The sequence below is a fragment of the Schistocerca piceifrons genome, chromosome 1, assembly GCF_021461385.2.
Source record: "Schistocerca piceifrons isolate TAMUIC-IGC-003096 chromosome 1, iqSchPice1.1, whole genome shotgun sequence".
NCBI classification, from domain to species: domain Eukaryota; kingdom Metazoa; phylum Arthropoda; class Insecta; order Orthoptera; family Acrididae; genus Schistocerca; species Schistocerca piceifrons.
This window is the reverse complement of record NC_060138.1, coordinates 767176395-767202102: the sequence shown is the minus strand read 5'-3', so window position 1 is coordinate 767202102 and position 25708 is coordinate 767176395. Positions and strand designations below refer to the sequence as shown.

General features: G+C 41.6%; 1 protein-coding gene across 1 annotated transcript in view; it reads left to right on the top strand.

Moving 5' to 3' along the window:
• LOC124788607 (uncharacterized protein ZC84.1-like) overlaps positions 1-24922 on the top strand; it is a 135170-nt gene extending 110248 nt beyond the window's left edge. Inside the window, exons 3-5 of the mRNA XM_047255880.1 lie at positions 10942-11082; positions 17404-17532; positions 22819-24922. Of these exons, the coding sequence (XP_047111836.1) occupies positions 10942-11082; positions 17404-17532; positions 22819-22901 (353 nt within the window). The 3' untranslated portion in view covers positions 22902-24922. The remainder of the gene's footprint in view (positions 1-10941; positions 11083-17403; positions 17533-22818) is intronic.
• The last annotated feature ends 786 nt before the right edge of the window (positions 24923-25708 follow it).

The window sequence follows — 25708 nt, the reverse complement described above, 5'->3', positions numbered from 1 at the left end:
AACTATTTTCAACATTTGCGTCAAAATTTTTGGATACAAACACACGATTTTGAAGGACATCCGTGTGATGAAGAGAAAAATGACATGGATGTCCTTCAAAATCGTGTGTATGTATCCAAAAATTTTCATAGGTTTTGCACACCGTGGATTACTTGTAGTATATCACCTCTTTACGATGGGAGTGATCACGCCTGGGTCAAAGCAGTGCACTACGTGGGAGAATATGGAAAGAGGAATACGGATAAGGCGAGGCTCGTCACACCTGAACTTTCTGTCGCCTTTAGTAATGCCCCTCACTACTTACGTGGCACAGTGTTGAACGCCATACGGAAAAACAGGAAGACGGAGACTACCAGTTCAACGGCATCCACTGCCCGCCAGACACTGTGTACGAATAAAGCAAGCTTTGTTTCGAACGAATGATTACAGCTCGTATAATTTTCACAGAAGCTGCTAACCCGGCTGGTAAGTGGTGTGACGGATGGTGTGCAGAGATCACAGATGACCTCCGTATAATCGTTTTAAACCCGCCAGTGAGTCCCATGACGTCATCTCCGAACTCGTCGTCTCTGTGTGCTCGTAGACTCGACTCGTTACTCTGCGCCGCTGCCCACTCGCCACTGGCGTCTGTTGTCGGGTACAAGTGGACTCGACTCGCTCAGGAAAGAGAGCGAGCACACGAGGTCGCAAGTATAACCGATCACTCGGAGCACTGCCGCTGCTTAAGCAACCTTTCTGAAAGAAACTTCCGCCATTACACCGTGAATTACTATTAATTAGGCCACACACTCATGATTTCGGCTTGATAGCTGTTTTGAAGTCCAAGTTGAAATGTCACAAAAGTACAACCTGCCTAAATGACATTACCAACCATTAGGGGTGACGATTATTATATACCAATACTAGCGGACCCGACAGACGTTGTCCTGCATGATATTTCAAGCGATTAGGATATTAAATAAAGTATGAAATGAAAGACAAATAATATAATAATTTCATTATTCTTTCTTTTGAAAGAACAGCAATTTTTCTAAAAACAATTCGTTACAATCAATAATGTTTGTTTAATTTTATCTTAATGCGAGTTGATGAACAATATTTTTATTCAATTCCTGAGGAGTATAAATGAATAAACTTGACGGTTTACCAATGCGAGAACACGCCACATATATTTGGCCATGTGAAAAGACCGGCTTTTCTAGATACAACCCACAAATTGACAGTGTTCGACCTTGTGACTTATTAATAGTCATGGCAAATGCCAAGCGAATTGAAAATTGCAGACGTCTGAATGGAATGGGTGACTCTGAAGGGATCATTGGGATTCGTGGCAGGAGAACAACTTCACCTTCAAATTTGCCGTTCTAAATTGTAGCTTCAAGAACATTGCCCATAATTTTTATGACTAATCTTGTACCGTTGCACAGCTTAGGTGCATTTAAATTCCGAAGCAAAATGATAGGTGATCCAATTTTTAATCGCATGTTATGTGGTGGCATTCCTGGTAAATCCAGCGAATTCAAAAATTCAACAGGATAGTTGACTGCCTCGTCAGAATCGGTAACAGTGTCGATCGATTTGAACAGTATCTCATTTCCGGGCAGTGACTGTTGTATTTTGAAGTTAATAGCGTCAACCTCGATATTTTTGTGGCTAAAATAGCTCGTTCACGAAGCCACGCATGATTAATGTAATTAGCTTGTAAATATGGAAATATGCTTTCAATCAAAGCATCTTTCATATTTGCAATGTTGTAGAAATTGTCTGGCATTGTGATGCATTGTGTGTCTCCATGCAATGATATTGTTCCATTTCCAATGTTGAGCAATTGCTCAGAGAATGATAGTGCCAATGGGTCGTTTTGCAGTTGAACACGTATATTTGTGTTGAGACGTAATGTACTGACTTTTCGCCATAGAAAAGATTTTTTTATACATGCGTTAATTTCATCCGCATATGTGGCGCGTGGAATGACCGGCATTGTCTGTATAAAATCACCGGACAGCAGCAGTAATGCACCACCGAAAAGCCTGGTGTTATTATTTAGATATTTCATCATTGTATCGAGAGCTGCAAGTGAATGCTTGTGCGCCATAGTGCATTCATCCCAGATAATAATTTTGCATTTTTGCGAAACTTTAGCCATAACAGAATGCTTTTGTATGTTGCACATTGCATCTGGATTTGTGTGACTGTTCAACGGCAACTTGAGTGCTGAATGTGCAGTCCGTCCGCCATCGAGCAAAGTGGCTGCAATACCTGATGAAGCAATTGCTAACGCAATATGATTTTGTGATCGAATGCGTGCAAGTATTAGTGAGATGAGAAACGTTTTCCCAGTGCCACCTGGTGCGTCCAAGAAAAAGAATCCACGTTCTTCTGCTGCAATTGACAAATTAATTCGATGGTATACATTCTTTTGTTCATCGGTGAGTAGTTGCTCACTATTTTCAACGAAAGTAGTTAGAGAGACCGTATTGAACTGTTGTTCGTGCTGAATCTCGCTTTTAGTGATGTCTGTTGCTGGGCGGTTAGGTGAGGGCATACCAAAATGAATGAGTCCCATATTCGAAATCAGAATGCAAATATCTTCAATCTTTATTAGCGCCTCCTTATATATTTCCGGCGAAAAATCGATATTGGGATCTTGATCAGCTATCCGTGTGCGATGGAGAATGTCTTCGCTCATGTATTCTTTACATTTGTCCCAGAGGACAGAAGCTTGAGATGGAAAACATGTCGTCAATAATATGGCGAATAATTGGCGATTTTGATGAGGAGAGGAACTCAATGTTGCAAAAAAAATGGCTCTGAGCACTATGGGACTTAACATCTATGGTCATCAGTCCGCTAGAACTTAGAACTACTTAAACCTAACTAACCTAAGGACATAACACAACACCCAGTCATCACGAGGCAGAGAAAATCCCTGACCCCGCCGGGAATCGAACCCGGGAACCCGAGCGCGGGAAGCGAGAACGCTACCGCACGACCACGAGCTGCGGACACTCTATGTTGCATCTGCAATCCCAATGGTTGTCATCTTCCAGCAAATGTAATTCGCGACACGCATCATGATATGTGTCGTACAAAATGCCATTGACTGTTCGCAAGTATTGGAAGGACATCGGTCCAGGAACATTAACCAACAATAAACGCAAGGAGAAACATTCGCGTTGCTTTGGATGGACTGTGTATAATCGGCCTAATGTACTTCCCATAAATATGCCATTGTATCCTTCAACCGGAACACCTGGCTTTCGTGGTTCCCACTTTTTTGGCTGTTTGTTCCATGCGAAACATCGTGGCACATCAGTATACATTAATGTCTTTGCGAATTGACTGGGAATACCTGGTCGGTTGCATAGTTCGAAAAATTCAGTTAATGTGGTTTTTGGGGCAATTGATGCACGTTGTAGAGCAGTCTCTTCCGTGAAATAAACATGCTCTCCATTTTCAAGGTGCACGGCCAAATGTATAACAGCAGGGTCTCTTTCGTGTATCGGAAAACCCAAAATATGCCAAACTGCTTCATTGCTGCTGATATATCGGCCAACTTGATACCGTGTTATTTCATCGTTTTCGTTAACATTGAGAACAGCAATTACAGCCATATCACTGCCCTTATGGACATATTTGCATATATATTTTATGGACTTCACCGAACTTCAGAGCTCAATGTTTATGTGTGCTTTGTAGATTTTACCCAGCAACGGTGAACACGGAACCACCCAGTGATTGTCAGTGTCAACTGTTGTACAGTTTGACATGCGTAATTGATGTGATTGACTACCATGGTCAATGTCTCTACGACGAAACAATGGATAACCATCGATATTAGTGATTGTATCATTTATACAATATTTTGTAAAACATTTCGTACGTTTTCCTTTGTCCATGCACGGCTCCGTCATGTTTATAGCACCGCATGGACCATGGATAATGTTCGCGGTAACAATCTCATACAATTCTTGATCGATATTCCGATCCGGAATTTCTGCTGAGATAATTTTATCAATTTCTTCAGATTGTATTTTGTCGACCAACCAAATCAAAATATGCGCGTGTGGCAAACCCCGTTTTTGCCATTCAACATAATACAGCCAGCAACGTGTTTTGCCATATACAGAGGAATGTATAATCAAGTTCATCAACGATTTTAACTTTTGTCTGAAGACACGTTCAGTGATATAGTGCCGATCTATTGCAGTTTGACCTGGCAATAACGCAATTTTAATTTCGTCCCATTTTGGATCATACGTAAACGTAATGAACAAATCTGGTCGTCCGTACGCGCGCACAAAATTCATGGCGTCTTGAATGTATTCTTGCATATGACGTGGTCTACCAATATATGATGATGGAAGAATATATGACGTACCGATTTCGTTGATATTAGTTATTCCATCCACGTTACCAACAATAGCATCACGCGAATGAATGTATTCCTCAGCTCGAAGTTTCGCTTGATTATACCTGATGTATCGTAATCGCTCGCTTTCAATTTTCGCATACATATCAACGATATATTGATGAAACAGCTGGTGGCATCGGAGATTATTATTGTCATCATTGACACGAATCATCAACCGATATGCGTAAAAGTTCATCGCGCTTACTTTCTTGCTGGTTTCTGCACCTGCAAAGTAAAAATATAATTAAGACATAAAGAAATAAATCGTGCATAAAAATAAAATATTAGGTAATGACATGTGTAGATTGTACCTGTTGCTGGAGTTCTTTGTTTGATATTTAAATGATATCCATCTTCTCCTTCTAAAAGTATCAATGGATATTGCAAAGCGTCGTAAGAGCGATGACCGTCTTCAGTCGTAGGCACTGTGTTATCTCTTCGTTGGATTCGTATTCTCGACGTTCAAATGCGTCTCCAACCATAACAACTGCAACTTCATTAATGGTCGGTGCATTATAACGGCTCGCGTGCTGCCAGATGGTACTTTGTCTGCTTTGATGGCGATCGTATAGTTGTCGTTTTGCAGTTTGCTTGAAACGGTATTGAACAACTGGACCAACTGGTTGTGATTCTGTAAAAACGGTTCTAAAATACCCACAATTTATCGCTCCTCTATCTGCTCGATATGGTTTTACTGGCAGCGTGCGTTTATTTGCTGCTCCTCATCGCCCATGAAGTAGATTTGCAAAAATTTTGATGATGAATTGAATTTGCGAATTTTACGCAAAAACAATTTAGACTGAGATGTAGCTCCAGCCAATAGTGTTTTCAATGGTTCTGGCGGCGAACTCAGTGGTGGCAATACAATTTTTCAAGACGCGCAGCAGAAACCGACTGATTCACATTTGTATTTGAGTGCATGACAGTGTTGGCATTGTTTGTTCATAGCACCGATTACAATTTGTGAATGTGACGAATAGTCGATGACAGACTCATATTCAAACGCAAGGTGAAGAAGTGATGCACGTGTCAATGAGCGATACACTTCCAAACGCTGTTGTTCACGTGTTCTGAATGTGTCGGTGATTCGTTGACGGGCCAGTCTTTGTCTCAATGCATTAGCTAGAAGGTGTTCGTTGCGTTGCTCTTGACTTTCATTAGCACGTCTGATTGCAACCTGGTTTCTTAAAATTTCATTGTCCGTCAATTGAACTTCTGCCGATTTATTTAACCGACTGTTCTGGGCTAACTGTGAATTCCGAGTCCGTCGACCAATATTTCCTCCTCGTCCCCGAATACGTGGGGTTGTTTTATGTACGTAACTTATATGTGAGTATAATACACTTAATATTCACTGAAATGCGATACCTGAAATATCAAGACACCGTACAAAAAAATTAAAATGTCAAAATGACGAAACACATATAATATAATAAACTCAAATTAAAATGTAGACAAATAAATGAAATCCTATGCTCGTAACTTATATCTGAATATAATACGCTCAATAGTGCACACAAAAATGCAACGCCACCTACGGTGCTGATTTAAGAATGCAATTTGCCAGGCCCCCACTTGAATGCATACACAAAAATTCATTCAAGTCGATCTAGCCGTTTAGTTCCAGTATAGATAAATAACCTAGATACCGACTGCAGCGCCATCTGCCGGGCTGATTTGTGAACCTATATCATCCAGGCCCCCATTTGAATGCATTCACAAAAATTCATTCAAATCGATCCAGCCGTTTAGTTGCAGTATAGATAAATAATCTACATATCGACTGCAGCGCCATCTGCCGGGCTGATTTGTGAATCTAAACCATCCAGGGCACCACCCAAATGCATACAAAAAAGTTCATTCAAATCGGACTAGCCGTTTAGGAGGAGTTCAGTGACATACACGCGTACAGTAGAATTATATATATAAAGATAATGGCTGTTCAAGAGTGTACACAGGGTGGAGAAAAAAATGCCGCATTTGTCGTTCGGCTTGCGATTCCTCATCCCAATTCAAGACAAAATAGTACCTATTAAACACAGTCCCAGCAGTAAGTTTAATAGAAACGCAATTTAAAACACGAGGCTTTGGCAATACTGTAACTGCGTGCAGCGTGGCCAGTAACAGGCAGCATGAACTCTGCACTGTACCACAGCTGTCCCTTTAGCTCAGTGAGACGAGGCAACGCCGTCGGAAACAGATACGTACGTAAATTCACCGACCTTCGAGTCACGCTCGCAATAAAAATTTTTTTTTCACTTACAACGTCAAATTGAGCCCAATTTACACCTCCTCAATGGGCTATCTTATTTCTTTCTGTTACAATTACCTTTATTTAAACATTAGGACGAAACACGAACCTCTTACAGACATAAAAGACCATTTTGTTTCATCCATGATACCAATAAAGCCAGTAGAAAATAATATTCGATACAGTAACATCGTCTGTATGCAATGAGATACACAACATGCAATGGGTAGACTACAATAGATTGAACATTATGCTATGCACAGTAAATCCATTCTGTACATTTGACGTCAAGGCTTATCTTAGAGTGCGTGCATCGTCCACTTTAGAGAAGATATTCAAAGTGACCACTTTGTACTAGCAGACACTTCACCACTCGTTGGATCATACTTTGCTGGACCCTACACAACACACCTGCATCCGCCATTGCCGAAGTGGTATGCTCCCGAGGATTAGATCATGCACGTCCAAGGATGTCCTACCATAAATTTGTTCCTTCATTGTCCGCACAAATAAAAATCTAGTGGATTAAGGTGCGGGGGACGTGGATGCCAGAACACTGGACCTCCATGACCAATCCACATTCCTGAAAATGCTTCATTTAAAAAGTGACACACATTCATATAAAATTGTCGCGGTGCACCATCATGCTAAAACCGCAACTGTCACCGAAAACCAATTGGAATGTTTTTTAATGCGCCAGGCAAAGTATTGGAAACAAACATACGATACGGGGGCACATTCACCTTGTCCATTCGTCTTGTCCAGCAATAAATAAGGGCCCAAAAGCACTCCTGCCCAGATTCGAGCCCGCAGGTTTATGCCAAAGTGTGCCTGAAAGCCACGTTCATGAGTGGATTGCGTTCTGACCAATAAAGGCTGCCGTGGAGGTTCAAAATACCCCCACGAGTGAAGCTAGATTCGTCAGTCCTTATAAAATTATTTATAAAATGTTAGTTATCTTCCATTTGGTGCAAAAACCAATCACAAAACTGCACTCATCGAACGTGGTCTTCTGGCCGATGGTGTTGTTTAACGTGTAATGATATGGTTGCAATACTTTATCGTGCTACACTTCAACAACCAGTCTTTGAGATATGTGGATGTGCCTTGCAATATCACGGGTACTTCGCTAAGGTGACTGGTGAACGGATTCAAGAATCACGTCCTCTGTTTGTGGAGTACATCTAGTTCTTGAACGACCTCTTCCCATTACTTGTGGACGAATATTACTGGTTTCCCGAAAGCGTTGCTCCAGACAACGAAAAACATTGTTATCAGGATGGCGCCTTTGACGGTACCGTGCAGCATACGCACGAACAGCAGCAGCAGCAGCAGCAGCAGTATGGTCATCGGGTGTTCCCCGCACCAAAAGCATTTCGGCACATTCATTGTTTGTGTACTACATCGGGAAACTGCCCTACATGAACTTCACAGGACCAGTTATGGCTGTGTGTTGCGCGTTTAGTAGACACATGCATGCAGTTTAATGGATCCCACTGTCATATGATTGGCTATTATCATGTGACAAAATGGTCCTGCTTATAAACAACGAATACAAGGGAACGGACGTCTAAAATATATAAAAAAAGGAAACTGATGAGGATCGAGCCATAGCTCCACGGTGGATGTGGGTTTGATATTCCAACAGTCCACTCAGTAAGCTACAACGGCTGGTGCGGTAGCATGGGTTGATACACGTTCCTGCAGAGGAAAGTGTGACAGTGTTGCCAGATCCTCGTTTTCATACACGTGTTTTCAAAATTCCAGAACACATGACATGAGGGTCAAGTGCAGTCTCTAAATAGAGATTAATATTTAAAATAAATTTATAACATTCTTAGAAAAATTTACAGAAACGAATGGTGCACCAACCTACATAACTCGCTATTAGCCCATGAAAGTAAGCAGCCATGACCAAAACTGGGCTGTAACAGTGACGTTGTTATGTACCCAGGTTTTGTTTGAAGCAACACATACGGTTTTCTCATGGTAGAGGTGGAATAAACAAGAATATAACCATATTGTTTCGACTGGGTGAAATTCTACGGTATGTTGATGATTTTCACTTATGGACCGTCTGACAGCAACTGAATAAAACACAATTTTAGTGCCATACGCGTTTCACCTTTATTTTCTGCAAGGCATCATCAGTGGCAGGTTGCGTAGACAGTTTCTTACATATTACGCTCCTGTTGCATTTTTGGTCTTGTTCTTCTTCCTATGAGCGCCAATTTGCTGTTTTTTCTGCATTCCACAGCACTATGCACTGAACGTTTGTTTTATTCAGTTGCTGTCAGACGGTCCATAAGTGAAAATCATCAACATACCGTAGTATTACGCGCAACTGAGGAGGACAGGACCAAAAAATTGGGTGAAATTCGTTTGTTTTTCTTCAGAAGCGTGGACTATAGCATGAAATTTGTTCCAGATGTTACTCGTCCTCTAATGTGGCATACATTGATGAGCCAAAACATTATGACCACCTGCTTAATAGCTTGTTTGTCCGTCTTTGGAACGAAATACATCCCTGATTCTGCGTATCAGGGCTCTGACAGTCTGCTAGTAGGTTTTTGGAGGTATGTGGCATTAGATGTCTGAACACAGGTCAAATAATTCGCTTAAATGACGGGCCGTTGGTTTTGTGTCCGCGGTGATGGCGCCCGATAGCTACTCAGATTGGTTCCATAGGATTTACATCAGGCAAAACTGGTCGCCGAGATGTCAAAGTGAGTTCACTGTAATGCTCCTCAGACCACTGTAGCACGGTTCTGGCTCCTAGACGCGGACAGTTATACGGCTGAAAGATGACATCGAGGTCGGGGATCTAAAACATCAAGCATGAAGGTATGCAGGTGATTCGCAGCTGTCAGAGAGTCTCGGATTACTACTACAGGTTCCATGCAAGCGCAGGAGAATGCCTCCTACAGCATTATACTGCTCCTACCAGCCTGCGTTCGTGTCACGCTGCACGTTTCGAGCCGTCATTCACCTCGATGACGGCGTTTGTGGACACGGGAATTGACCTAGTGTAACAAAAGTGTGACTCACCCGAAGAGGCGATACTTTTCCGTCGATGACGTTCGAATCCTGATGGTCCTGTGTCTACTGCAGTGGTAATTGATGTTGTCGTTGTGTCAGCATGTGAACATATAGGGGTGGTCTGCTGCGAAGCGCCATGTTCAACAACGTACGATGAACGGTGTGCTCGGAAACACATGTGCGTGCACCAGTATTGTGCTCTGTGAGCAGAAATGCCACAGATCACCATCTGTGCTACTTTACGGATCTTCCGAAGCCCAGGTTCTGTGAGGAGTCGTGGACGTCCAGCCTCTTAGCACCTAGTGGTAGTTTCACTGTCCTTCTACGTCTTTCCATAAATGTTCACGACAGTACCACGTGAACATTCGAACATTCGATAGATTCGCCGTTTTCTAGATACTCGTAAGCAAGCTCTGCGTACTATTAATCTGCCCGTTGTAGAAGTCGCTTATCTCACTGGATTTCACCATTTGCAGCCTATATCTTCACTAGGGTGATTCCACGTCCGTACCTGCTTGATTCCCTCGTCAATCCCTGCTCCACTTACATACTTTTGCCGCGGTTCTAGGCACTTCAGTCCGGAACCGCGCTGTTGCTACGGTTGCAGGTTCGAATCCTGCCTCAGGCGTGGATGTGTATAATGTCCTTAGGTTTGTTAGGTTTAAGTAGCTCTAAGTCTAGAGGACTGATGACATCCGATGTTAAGTCCCATAGTGCTTGGACCCATTTGAACCATTTAAATACTTTTGTTACCGCGTCACGTGCCCAAAACGCCATCAGGCGGCATCCAATCTCGCGGGGGGGGGGGGGGGGGGCAGTGGTCATAGCGTTTTGGCTGATCAGTGTATTTGCAATTATGTACATTTTAGCAGTTAAGTTTCATCTTACACCCTCCACAGTCTCACAAAACACAGCTTTGTTAAACCATCTCAACCTGACAATTGATCACTTCGCCTCAGTGTTTCTCCACAGCAGAAAGATCGTGTACTCATCTTCTGTACTAACAGTAAATCACAAGTAGCCTTACACGTCTGTGTGGTACAGTAACAAAGTACGAAGCGACTGCAGCGCCAAAGTTCTCAGACTCGTCATACACGCGGAACTACAGCAAGAAAGAAGGAAGCCCGTTAGCACTGATGTGTCAGCGGCGGCTTGATTTGTGAACTATGCAACCCGCAACAGCTGACTCGTACTCAGCCTGTTTCTGATCTCTGGTGGTGGTGTGTTGTGTGCGCAGCGCTGAAGCTGCGCTACCGCTGCGAGGAGCAGGTGCAGTGCGCTGGCGTGCCGCACGCCGCCTGCCTGCCGGACGAGCGCGGCTACCAACACTGCCTCTGCAAGCCCGCCTTCGTGCTGTACGCCGACCGGTGCCTGCCCAGTAAGTCGCCGCACTGCTTCACTGCTGGCCATTAAAACTGTAATACCATGTACTGTGAAAACGGCGCCCATTGCTGCCGATTCCTTTGATGCGCAGCAAAGAGAGACAAGCCAAACAGTGCTGTACCCAGCCAGACTAGACACCGAAGTGGCACAACGGTGGCAGTCGAGCCTCCGATTCTGTGTACAACATCTACATATATACTCCGCTAGCCACCAAGCGGTGTGTGGCGGAGGGCACAATCCCCCCCCCCCCCTCTGTTCCACTCTCGGATCACGCGAGGGAAAAACGACTAAATGAATTTTATCCATAGTGGATGCTGTCGAACTCCGTGACTGTTCCTTTATGGGGTTCTACAACCCCGGAAAAACGACTGTCTGAACGCCACAGTACGAGCTCTTATCTCCCTTATCTTTGAATGATGATCATTACGCGATTTGAAAGTTGGTGGTAATAATACATGCTCTACATCCTCGGCGAAGATTGGATTTCGGAATTTAGTGAGCAGCCCCTTCTGTTTAGCGCGTCGTCTATCTGCAAGTATGTCCCACTTCAAACTTTCTATGAGATTTGTAACGCTCTCGCGATGGCTAAATGTAGCAGTCACGAATCTCGCCGCTCTTCTTTGGACCTTCTCAATCTCTTTAATCAGACCCAGCTGGTAAGGGTCCCATACAGACGAACAATACTCTAAGACTGGATGAACTAACGTATTGTAAGCTGTTTACTTTGTTGACGGACTGCATCGCTTCAGGATTCTACCAATAAACCGCAATCTAGAGTACGCCTTACCCGTTACTTGTGTAATCTGATCATTCCATTTGAGACCATTTCGAATAGTCACACCCAGATACTTGACTGATCTTACCGCTTCCAAAGACTGATCATTTATTTTGTACTCCTGCATTAATGGGAATTTTCGCCTTGTTATACGCAGTAGGTTACACTTACTAATACTGAGATAACTGCCAGTCATCGCGATGATGATGGAAGTGTCTGGAGGCCCCGAGAAGGACGAATGTTGCCAGATTGTATTCGTCATTGACACACGAGCCCAGCACCTTTCGTGATGAAATGGAAAGCCATTGGGTACCTATGGTTTGCAAAGCAGGGATTTTGGCACTACTCGTCTCATTTCTAGCATCTTAAGGCCTGTGGTTGTGCGTTATCTTCGAGGTAATCATGACGTTCTCCTTCAACAAACTGCATGTTGCTCGTGCCGTCACAGCACATTCGATACAGAGACTGTTCGACTAGTGCCCTGATAGGCACACTCCCCACTATTTTCATCCGTTGAAAACATGTGCTCATGGGTCGCCGAAAGAGGGGCCCGCCAGCACCTGCCAGACACCAAGACTTTAGGACTCTAGCATAGAGCTAGAACGTGGTTGAACGACGTACCCCTATTCGCCGTCTGGAGTCATTGCCAATTAGACTCGGTACCCAGTCGGATTACAGTCACTGTTGCAGCCAGTTGGAGTAGCCCTGTACACTAAATTTCGCACCCTGTGTACCCTAAAATCTTCTACGAATTTAATCGCGTATTCTGTGCACGCCCAATAAGCAAGTATTTCTTATTTGCTGTCATTCTTGGTATTTTAGTTTTAATGGCCAGCAGTGCATCTGCAATAATCCACCTGCAGAACATAGTTACTCAGAATTATCATTGATCTCTAGATTCTAATATGGCAGATTAGTGCAGTAGATCTAAGCTCTACAAATAAAGGTTTGACCTTTTATTAGAAAAACATAATGGCAACATGATCAAATTTATCCCTTCAAGATGGAGCTTCACCATTAATGGAGCAACTATCATGCTTCCATGATGACACTTTCCTTCAACCATATTCTCTGACGAGTCATTTATTATACAGGATGTACGAAAATTACCGTTACTGACTTCAAGAACTTGCCGATGGGAGTGAGTACATAACATTTTGAACAGGAACCCATGTCTGGAAACATGCCGTTTCCCTTCTACTAGGTTTCAGTTCAGATGTTTAACTCATCCACTTCTGCTTCAGGAATTCAATTAGCCATGGCGCAGTACAATTATTAAGTAAAAGTTAGAAAGAAATCATAATGAAACATTCAATTCTCATTCAAGTACATTTGTCTCTATTAATACTAAAACATTATATGTTTACATTATTCCAAAATAAAAAAGAACGCATCATACTGTACGTACGGAACAATACCGATGCATTGCAACAGCTGTGCCGACCACCAACGTTGTTACAGACACTGTACCCACGAAGCATGTTGTGCAACACACTCTCCATCCCACATGCTGTCTCTTCAGTTTCTAGTGCAGCAGAAGTGGACGCTTTATGCATTTGAACCGAAACCATCGTAGAACAGGAACTGTACTTTTCCGGTCATGGGTTCATACACAAAATATTGTCTACTCACTCCCCTCTATAAATCCTAGAAATTTGTAACGGGAATTTCCGAACACCCTCTGTACAGTGATTTAAACTTAACTATGTGTTCTCTCTCTCTCTCTCTCTCTCTCGTCTAACACACACACACACACACACACACACACACACACACACACACACACATAAGCGCGCGCATAAAATTATTACAATTTTACAAATTTTTCTTTGAGTAAAGGGGTTGTCAAGTACGTAAGATTTCAGTTTGCGTTCATTATTCCTTACATCAACGAGTAGATGGCAAAAGACTATTGTGACTGAATAACGCGTACCTTTCTGTAACACACTGAGGGTGAGTGAAATACAGCTATTTCTGATTCTAGAATTATATTTGTGAGATTCATTCCTCAAAACAAATTCATGATTGATATATTCTGATACTAATGTCAGTATGGCCCGCCCGGTTAGCCGTGCGGTCTAACGCACGGCTTTCTGGATTCGGAAGGACCGTCTGGTCCCCGGCACGAATCCGCCCGGCGAACTTGTGTCGAGGTCCGGTGAGCCGGCCAGTCTGTGGATGGTTTTTAGGCGGTTTTCCATCTACCTCGGCGAACGAGGGCTGGTTCCCGTTATTCCGCCTCAGCTACATTATGCCGGCGATTGCTGCGGCAAACAAGTTCTCCACGTACGCGTACACCACCATTACTCTACCACGCAAACATAGGGGTTACACTCGTGTGATGTGAGAAGTCCCGTGGGGAGGGGGTTTCCACCGGGGGCCGAACCGCACAATAACCCTGAAAGAGTGGTTCGGTGTGGGGCGGCGGAGGGCTGAAGTGGACTGTGGTAGTCGTCTTGGAGTTGTGGACTACTGCAGCTGCGGCGGGGACGGAGCCTCTCCGTCGTTTCTAGGACCCCGGTTAACATACAATACAATGTCAGTATGCCCTATAGGTTAAAGAGCCGTCTACGTGACATTTTAGACTGAACGCTACATACATTCTAAGATAAAAAAAGACAAAAAAACGATGCAACACGAAGGACTTATCCGAAAGGGACGGAAATCGTTAGATGTGATGTCTATGTACAGAGAAACAGGAACACATTGGTTGTCTTCCGTGGTATCCATATAACAGTGTACAACTTCGTACACAACTGTAACGATAGGTGTTCTACAGAGCGATGCGGCAACAGTCGCAGACATGATTAGCCAACAAGATAACACTGCAAACAGAAGATCTACTTAACTCGTATTTCTCGAAGTGAACGAAGACTCGTTACAAATACGCAGCAAGAATCAGAGTGTAGCTGCCACACTGACAACAAGGAAGAGTTTCTCTCTGTACTAAAACATGAATACTGGAGCTGAAGATGCGACTGGATGATGTCTGCATTGCTTCGTGGGACTATGTGGCTTCGAGCACAAGTGGGATGAGTCGCTGCCGCCGGCCGCTCTACATCACGGCGGCAGAGGGCGCTTGCAGTCCAGAGCCGCTGGTGGCGTTACTCATCGGGCGCACACCATTGGGTCAGCCAGATCCCGTGCGGCCACTATCGACTTCAGACATAAATTTGCATTTCCATTACCAACTGGGACGCCCATGGGGTGGTATCGATAAGTGATACCGCACTTACAGCACTGCAGTTTGTCGACGGTATTCTATGCCCTGTTTTGTCGCCCTTCATGGCGCGCCTTCCTGGGCTTACATTTCAGAAAGATAGTTTCTACTGCTTGTCGTCGTGGTTGCCAACCCTACCTTGGCCGGCAAGGTCGTCATATCTTTCCACAACTGAGAATGTGTGGAGCATTGTGGGCAGCGCCCACCAACCAGTTTGGGTGTTTGACGATGTAACGCACCTATTGGACAGAATTTGGCACGATATGCCTCAGAAGGATATCCAGCAGCTCTACCAATGCCAGGCCGAATAAATACGTGCTGAAGGGCCAGAGGTTGACCAACGCGTCATTGACTTGGTCAGTTTGTGACGATGTTTCTTTTGAATAAATGATACAATTTTCCTCAAATTTTAATAATTTGTATGTCCGTACATGTACATCACATTTACTGATTTCCGTCTCATTCGGATAACTACCTCGTTGTGTGTCATTTGCTTTGCCTTAGAATGTATCTAAATATACGTTTATGCCCCCAAAGATCGATGCAGCTCCATTTTCTGAGAAACTATTAGCTAATATAAAATTCTCAGGTTTCTGGTTAAGTTAGTTGGTCGAATTTCTACGACGTTCCGACGATTTTTATTTTCGACGTTTTTCGGTGAGAAGTCGAGGTAAGGCCCATATGAACTTTTTCACAGGTGCCGGATGTGAGCCTTCTTCTCCTCCTCCCTTAGAATATACCTACTTCTGTTATCTGGGAAATATGCTTCATCACACCAGAGACAATTATTGCTCTACCACTTTACTTTCTTAAGCGCTCACTGAGCGTCCTGAACTGCCAAACTACACTACTGGCCATTGAAATTGCTACACCAAGAAGAAATGCAGATTATAAACGGGTATTCATTGGACAAACATATTATACTAGAACTGACATGTGATTACATTTTCACGCAGTTTGGGTGCATATATCCTGAAAAATCAGTACCCAGAACAACCACCTCTGGCCGTAATAACGGCCTTGATGCGCCTGGGCATTGAGTCAAACAGAGCTTGGATGGCGTGTACAGGTAAGCTGCCCATGCAGCTTCAACACGATACCACAGTTCTTCAAGAGTAGTGACTGGCGTATTGTGACAAGCCAGTTGCTCGGCCACCATTGACCAGACGTTTTCAGTTGGTGAGAGATCTGGAGAATGTGCTGGCCAGGGCAGCAGTCGAACATTTTCTGTATCCAGAAAGGCCCATACAGGACCTGCAACATGAGGTCGTGCATTATCCTGCTGAAATGTACGGTTTCGCAGGGATCGAGTGAAGGGTAGAGACACGGGTCGTAACACATCTGAAATGTAACGTCCACTGTTCAGAATGCCGTCAATTCGAACAAGAGGTGACCGAGACGTGTAACCAGTGGCACCCCATACCATCACGCAGGGTGATACGCCAGTATGGCGATGACGAATACACGCTTCCAATGTGCGTTCACCGCGATGTCGCAAAACACGGATACGACCATCATGATGCTGTAAACAGAACCTGGATTCATCCGAAAAAAGGACGTTCTACCATTCGAGCACACAGGTTCGTCGTTGAGTACATCATCGCATGCGCTCCTGTCTGTGATGCAGCGTCAAAGGTAACCGAAGCCATGGTCTCCGAGCTGATAGTCCATGCTGCTGCAAACGTCGTCGAACTGTTCGTGCAGATGGTTGTTGTCTTGCAAACGTCCCCATCTGTTGACTCAGGGATCGAGACGTGGCTGCACGATCCGTTACAGCCATACGTTGATAAGATGCCTGTCATCTCGACTGCTAGTGATACGAGGCCATTGGGATGCAGCACGGCGTTCCGTATTACCCTCCTGAACCCACCGATTCCATATTCTGCTAACAGTCATTGGATCTCGACCAACGGGAGCAGCAATGTCGCGATACGATAAACCGCAATCGCGATAGGCTACAATCCGACCTTTATCAAAGTCGGAAACGTGATGATACTAATTTCTCCTCCTTACACGAGACATCACAACAACGTTTCATCAGGCAACGCCGGTCAACTGCTGTTCGCGTATGAGAAATCGATTGGAAACTTTCCTCATGTCAGCACGTTTTAGGTGTCGCCACTGGCGCCAACCTTGTGTGAATGCTCTGGAAAGCTGATCATTTGCATATCACAGCATCTTCTGCCTGTCGGTTAAATTTCGGGTCTGTAGCACGTCATCTTCGTGGTGTAGCAATTTTAACGGCCAGTAGTGTAGATAACAAGTACGGCTTGGTGGAAGTGAGAAACGGGCTGTGTTTAATGAGGCTGCCTCGTTTACAGGGGTGAAGCTGCGGGAAGCGTGCGAGCTGACGGCGCAGTGCGGCAAGAACATGGTGTGCGAGGCCGGCAGCTGCGTCTGCAAGGGGTTCGCCTACGAGCGCCACCGCCAGTGCATCGTCGACCCAGACGGTAAGTTCGGGCTGCCATGCAAAGCACAGTTGTCAGGGAAACAATAAGTTGTCTCTGTCAGGCAGGGAACGATCACGTTTCTAAAGCTAGAAAAAATTTGTTCGTATTCAGCGCAGTCATCTTACAGGCCAAATCAGGCGAATGCGTTAGGTACCATAGCAGCTCGTACTTCAAAATTGACGACATATCTCAGGAAACCGTGATCTTCGTTGGTATATTATTATTATTATTATTTAGTATTCTGCCTAATGGCTGGTCTGTGTCCTCGTACGGAGAATTTCTGATGCCAATGTTCCACGTCTTCTGCTTCTTCCTTCAGTGTGCTCTATCAGTTTCCATCTTCCATGTCATCCAGAAGCTGAATTCTTCTTCTTTCTGGTCCTACCATTCCTTTAATTTTCCCGCCAGTGACCTCGTGTATGAGCCGTCCATGTCTAAATATGTGTCCGATCCACTTGGCCTTCCTATGAAGAACTGTATGCAGAATGTCTCTCTTCCCTCCTAATCTCCTCAGTACAACGTTATTCGTCACCCGATCGGTCCACTTGATCTTCTACATTCTTCTCCAGAACCACATTTCAAAACTTTCAAGACTTTTTCCCTTTTTTCTCATGGTCCACGTCTCTCCTGCGTATAGCACAATGCTCCAGATGTAGCACTTCACCAGTTTCTTCCTTAATTCCAAGCTTAACTTGCTCGTCGGCAGATTCCTCTTTTTATTGAATACAGTTTTGGGCATAGCGATTCTTCCTCGAATTTCACTGTTGCATTGGGCATACTTTGTCACCAAATTTCCCGGGTACTTGGTATAATGAATGAAAAAGCCGTCTGAATCAATATTTTTTTAAAGTAACGATGGCTGATTTCGTTCTGACACATCATCTTCAGATCTAAGATGGCGCAAGACATAATGAGTCAAGACAACATAAAAATTGCATAAGAATAACGCCATAAATAATACCGACAATGTTACTACAAATGTCATTAAAACAGCATGAACTTATTCTTATTTAGCGCCACAAGGTGCAGCTTGACAATAGTGGTTTGAATGTGACATAAAACTACGTAAGAGTGTAGAGAGAATGCAATGAGGTAGGTCACATAGTCATGTGACATGTGCAAAACCGCTGATAGTACATTGATTCAGTGCAAAGAAGATTCTTCCATCACAAAACAAAGAGAATAATTAAAATCAGAAATACGTTGACATAAAACATGTCAGTATGAACGATATTTCACAAGATAAAAGTAAAAAAAAAAGGTAACAAGCAACATCACAATAAACTGCAGTATTCTCACAACACATCTAATATGCCTATTTCATTTCTCCATGTGTTAAAACGCAATTTGAAGAACTTGCTTTCATGGCAAAATTAAAAAACTTAGGACTCTTTATTTGACATAAGATAAAAATTGTTGAAGGAGTCTAGTTACAAAAGCAGCCAGAACTTCCAGCAAACAATGTTAGTACTAAGTATTAAAAAGGAGGTGGAACGTAGTAGTTGCGAGAAACAGAGTGGCCAGTATTGTGTGCCACTATTATATCAGTCACAGGTATTTTTTTTTAAATCAACGCAAGTTTTTCAGGTTTTTTTTAACAGATGGAGAACTGAAATTAATGCAAATGAGATGAGTTTGTTAACCTCGCACTTTCTGTATTGTGACACATATGATGTACAATTTACTGTGGTGTTGTTTTCAAGACTTGATTTTTACTTTTATCTTGTAACAAATCATTCATATATATTAATTTTACAGATTCTCGATTTTAATAATTCTCTTTATTTTATGATGGAGGTATGTTCTTTACACTGAATCAAAGTACCGACCATTAATTGCTATACATGTGACATGACTGGCTCTGTAATATTCCCCAGTCCTTCCGCTCCACATTTTTATTTAGTCTTGTGTCACATTTAAACCACTACTGACAAACTGCACGTTACAGCACTAGGTATAGACATATTATAAGGTTATTTGTCGAACCATTGTCATTAATATTTATAGTCCTATACTTGTGTAATACTTACGTTGTCGTAGCTCATTCTTATTTTTCTCTACTTGAAAGTTGACTACACTAGTCAAGTCGAGACTGGTCTTCAATTACAACAAAAAATTATGATCCAGAAGATGCTTTTCATTCATTAATTCGTGCTTCAAATCCCTAAGTCTTCTCATACGAGGTGCATTCAAGTTATAAGGCCTCCGATTTTTTTTCTAATTAACTACTCACCCGAAATCGATGAAACTGGCGTTACTTCTCGACGTAATCACCCTGCAGACGTACACATTTTTCACAACGCTGACGCCATAATTCCATGGCAGCGGCGAAGGCTTCTTTAGGAGTCTGTTTTGACCATTGGAAAATCGCTGAGGCAATAGCAGCACAGCTGGTGAATGTGCGGCCACGGAGAGTGTCTTCCATTGTTGGAAAAAGCCAAAAGTCACAAGGAGCCAGGTCAGATGAGTAGGGAGCATGAGGAATCACTTTAAAGTTGCTATCACGAAGAAATTGTTGCATAACGCTAGCTCGATGTGTGGGTGCGTTGTCTTGGTGAAACAGCACACGCGCAGCCCTTCCCGGACGTTTTTGTTGCAGTGCAGGAAGGAATTTGTTCTTCAAAACATTTTCGTAGGATGCACCTGTTACCGTAGTGCCCTTTGGAACGCAATGGGTAAGGATTACGCCCTCACAGTCCCAGAACATGGACACCATCATTTTTTCAGCACTGGCGGTTACCTGAAATTTTTTTGGTGGCGGTGAATCTGCGTGCTTCCATTGAGCTTCTGGATTAAAAAATGGCATCCACGTCTCATCCATTGTCACAACCGACGAAAAGAAAGTCCCATTCATGCTGTCGTTGTGCGTCAACATTGCTTGGTAACATGCCACACGGGCAGCCAGGTGGTCGTCCGTCAGCATTCGTGGCACCCACCTGGATGACACTTTTCGCATTTTCAGGTCGTCATGCAGGATTGTGTGCACAGAATCCACAGAAATGCCAACTCTGGAGGCGATCTGTTCAACAGTCATTCGGCGATCCCCCAAAACAATTCTCTCCACTTTCTCGATCATGTCGTCAGACCGGCTTGTGCGAGCCCGAGGTTGTTTCGGTTCGTTGTCACATGATGTTCTGCCTTCATTAAACTGTCACACCCACGAACGCACTTTCTACACACCCATAACTCCATCACCACATGTCTCCTTCAACTGTCGATGAATTTCAATTGGTTTCACACCAAGTAAATTCAGAAAACGAATGATTGCACGCTGTTCAAGTAAGGAAAACGTCGCCATTTTAAGTATTTAAAACAGTTCTCATTCTGGCCGCTGGCGGTAAAATTCCATCTGCCGTACGGTGCTGCCATCTCTGGGATGTATTGACAATGAACACGGCCTCATTTTAAAACAATGCGCATGTTTCTATCTCTTTCCAGTCCGGAGAAAAAAAATCGGAGGCCTTAGAAGTTGAATGCACCTTGTACATGAAGCAGCTGTGTCGGCATGTGTGTTACACTGAAGAATATTTATCATTTTGCTTATCAAGCCGTCTCTCAGGCATGTTTCTTCATACACTTCGTATACTAAGCTTGCTTAGTAGTCCCTGCAAGCATAACCCATGACCTTCAGCAGATAAAATAGACTTCACCTGGTGTTTTCACACATTGCTTTGACTGATATTTTGCTTGTTGGACCCATGTCTCGTCCGCATTAAAAATAATCTGTGCACCAAATCAGTTGGATTGTTTTTAAAATAGCTGAAAAATTCATTTCATTTTTAATCAACATTCAACAATTCTGTATCTATACTGTATAACCTTTTCTTTGTAGTTAATTCTTCATGTGGAAAATACAGTACTTTTCCTTCTTGTACGCCTATAGCACAAACTGTTTCTTACAATCGTTGATCTTTCAACAATATAGTGTGCACTTTCTTGATGTTTTTATTCTTGGTGCAAGGAATGCTGAGTTGTAAAGCACTGATAATATTTATATTTCTGCTGATATTGTTATAAGTAATGCTGTTGTCCAAGGGATACAGCCAAGTCATGGTATTTATGGCTGGAAGTAAATGTGGGTTCATGAGGTCTCAAGTAATTTCAGATGAGACAAGGGGAAGAGAGGTGTTGTGGGAATAGTCACAGGGGCAGAGGGGCAGGGTGTGAACGTTCAATAGGGTTTTTGTGTCGACAATGGACCACTGATTCGTTAGTGGAGTTTCTACACAGAACTCACTAATGCACAATCTTCGTTTATTTCAGTTTATAAGAAGTCTGTGTAATGGAAATACTATACATAAATGCAGTCTGTGGCCACTGGAACACAGTGCCTCAGATTACCCATATAATTCATATATGTGGTTCCACTCAACGATGGATGAAGGTCCTCCAAAATAAGGTATAGAGAGATCAATAAAAGAAACAAATTATAGTTATATCTGCAACTTAAAACTCTTCTTGCTTTCATTTTCTGGAAAATTTTGGCTAGCTCATCAGTTGAAAGAGTAAATGGATCTTTCATCTTCAATCTTCTGTACTGTGTCAAAAATCAATATTGTGCAATCAAATAATAAGTCCTTAACCTTTCTAGAACATCTGGTGTCAGTTTTGCCACTCGACCTAAGATGACATACTGAGTCTTTAAATAACTCGATGTTTTACATCCAGATTGCAGGACTACAATGTTTATTACTGCTGTATGATGATTTGGGTAACACAATTCTTTCAGCAATTCATATCCAACTGTCATAGGCTTGTCATTTATTACTCTATGCCATGGTACTTTGAACTCTCTTTTTGTGTCCAATGCATATATTGTTTTTTTTTCTAAGTCATATGTGTGGATGTGGCTATTTTCCATTTTCTGCTAGTGTGTAATATAGTCACCCACTGGTAATGGCAATATTGCAAACATTTATTTTTGTTTTTATATTTTTATTTATTGTACTGTACATCATTAAACTCATATGTTAATCTTACTAATATAATTATTACTGTTTTGTATAGCTGGTCCTATCAATTTAGAGCAGCTTGCATATGCAGTGTTGTAGATGTTTGTGTTGCCCAGTGAGGGTGAGGAACTACTACATGAGAAGATGTTAAAGGAAGAAACAGATATTGCAGTTATCTTTAAGTAACAATATCACACAATGCAAATTTTTGAAAAGAATGTCATATAGTAGAAATAGAAACCTATACTAAATCACAGTAGCACATGTTTATAAGAGTGTTATAAAGATTCCATTTTTAAATGACTTACCACCTTTGTGCTCTTTTTTGTTTCAGATTATGTCGGACTAGACAGTTCAAGTACTCAACTGCTGTCTTCACTTTTCCTTATATTAGTCTCTTTACTTCCACTATTGTGATGCAGTAATGTTTCCCAGCACTGGAAAGTGAGATAAATCAGTGTACAAGAATGCTCCAAAATGTTGTTTGAAATTTTGTGGATGCACTGGGAAGAATTTGGACAATTCAAAGTGTTTGGTGTGATACAGACTTTTTTTATTGGCTCTGAGTTTAACAGAGCATGTAACTGTTGTGTGTAAAGAAATATGTGTGATTTGTATATTGTCACAAAGTTTATAGCCACGTATTTGTTACTAGTCACTGCCACAAACCACAGAATAAATATACAAGAATTAAAATACTTCTAGTTTTTCTACACAAAATTGTACATTTTGTAATGGAGTTGTAATGCAAACTGATATTACCCACAACAAATAATATTTAATTTAATTGCATGAATAAAATATGTAGCTCAATGCAACTGAAGTTGTCTGTTACTGTTAATAGGTGTTACTATATCACTTTTGTTGTTGCTCAGTTTTTTATTTTTCATAATTTTATTCAATCAATATTAGTCATCATCTATTTATCACTTTGGTCCAACTTTATATCTATCATGTAGCAATTACCTTATTTATTATGGATGTTTTTTTGTTTCTTTTATATTGAATCTATCATTTTTATAAATTCTTTCCCATTACATAAATCTTTTTTATGTACACATTGAACCACAGATTTTCATTTTCAGTGTTTTCATCCCTCATGTTCTAGTTGTGATACCAAAGCATGTAACTATCTTGACAATATGCTAGTCCATTCCAAAAAGATATTTTCCTTTGTCAACTAATTTTTTCCTGATGTGTAGAAGGTGGTGCTTCACCAATGTTCCATTGCTACACTTAGTAGTTCAGTTTCATCTCTGTTAGAATTAAGTTCTTGTATTCAATACTAATTATTGCATGTACACTTCTTATTTCTTTACATTCTCTCCTGTATACCTTCTTGTGTTACTGGTATGTTTAAGCTTGTTACTGATGTGGTCATGTGTTTATGCAAATGGTTTCATGTACATGTTTATCATTTTCCTGATAAAAATTTTGTGTTTGATCAAATTTTTTCACGACAAAGTAACATTGGGCCTCAGAACAAATTTATTGAGCTGATCTTCTTGCATAATCAAGACTTGAATAGCTACTGACAGCAGATCACAAAAATATTACTGGTGGTAATCTGCTCTTAGAACATGCAGATTTTCTTTATTTTTGAGAGATCTAATCATTCTTGTGACTTATTCAGCTTGCTTCAAAAATTCATAGAAAAATAGGCTTTAGGGTATGAAGGAACCAAATGTCACAAATTTGTTTCCAATTATTTGTTTATAAAATATTTTACATAATAAGGACAAGTCTGTGATCATTTGAGTCATTATCAATGCTTATTTAAATACTGTAGAAAGTTAGTTATATTTCTACAGTAAATAAAGGGAACAAAATTCATGAATTGCAACAAATACTCAGTGTTAAATTTAAGAAGTTAGAATTTGTAAGAAATCGCACATTTCAGTGTGATGTTGACAAACTGATCTAAGGAAATATATGGAAAGAAATACTATAAATCATACACAATATCAAATGGTGGATTCATTATAATTTAAATTATTGCGTTTTTGCTATTTCTGTGCCTATGCCTTTTACAAATGTCTTCCTTTTGATATCTAAAAAGAAAATTATATTTGATTTGTAAGTGATACATAAAACTGCAACATCTAAAATTATGAAATAAAGTTAGTGGCAATATCTTGTAATTATAACTGTAGACATGTTCCACCTAGGTATTTGTAAGCTCAAGATTATTATTTTGAAGTTTAGTGTTATCAAGAAAGATAATTTATCGTATAGACAGCAGTGGACTATGTAAAATTATTGAACCACACCTCCTACACATTCTGTATATTGTTGTGTATCCACTACTTGATAATTTCAACAAGTACAAATATATTTATTATATGCTAGTTGTAAAAATGTTTTGTATCATTTCTGTCATATTCTAGAAGACAACCTAATATTATAAATATTACATAGGATTAAAAAAATTTAAATCATCATTTGAAAAACTCTATCTGTGACTGTGAAACTTATTTGTGATGTTAGACTTTCTATATTCATGCTTCAGTGGAACACATATTTTCTATCTTTGAATGACTTGGAAAAGATTGCAATTGTAGAGGTTTGAATTACAGCTGCTCTGGAAATATTCCACCTTGAACGTCATTCTGGAAACATCTGCCATACAATGTTTTCTTCATCCAAGGAAAGAGGAAGAATTCACTTGGTGCCGTGCCAAAAGGAGATTGGAACATAATTTAAGATCCCAAAGAAGTAGAATGTGTGACTACAATTGTACACGATGAGCTGGGGGTTGCCAATGAACAATAAACAACCCCTTCCATATTCTCATTGAGGATTTCAGTAGTATACTCTTGCAATGGTTTTCCCTTGTGAGTGTAATCAGTTAATGTGATGTTATGGCAGTTCCAAAACATACTTAGCATTAACTTGTTTAATGATGGATGTCTCTTTGCCTGTTTCAGCAGTAGTGCATTCAGATGCTTCCATTGCCTACTCTGCTTCTTTATCTTGGGGTCATTGCTATATACATAACATTTTAAGAAACATAACATTATTAAGAAAAATGACAGGTACTGACAGTGTTGATGTAACTTGGCACTAGTGATCTAACTTATAGTCTAGCAGCACTTGTCAATGAGCTTAGTTCGAACAACACAAAATATGTGTGTGTATGGCTTCATTGATGATGTGTCCCATCTGCTTATAAGGACCCTCACACACACAATTCTGCATTCCATGCCTGTTCAGCAGTACCTGAA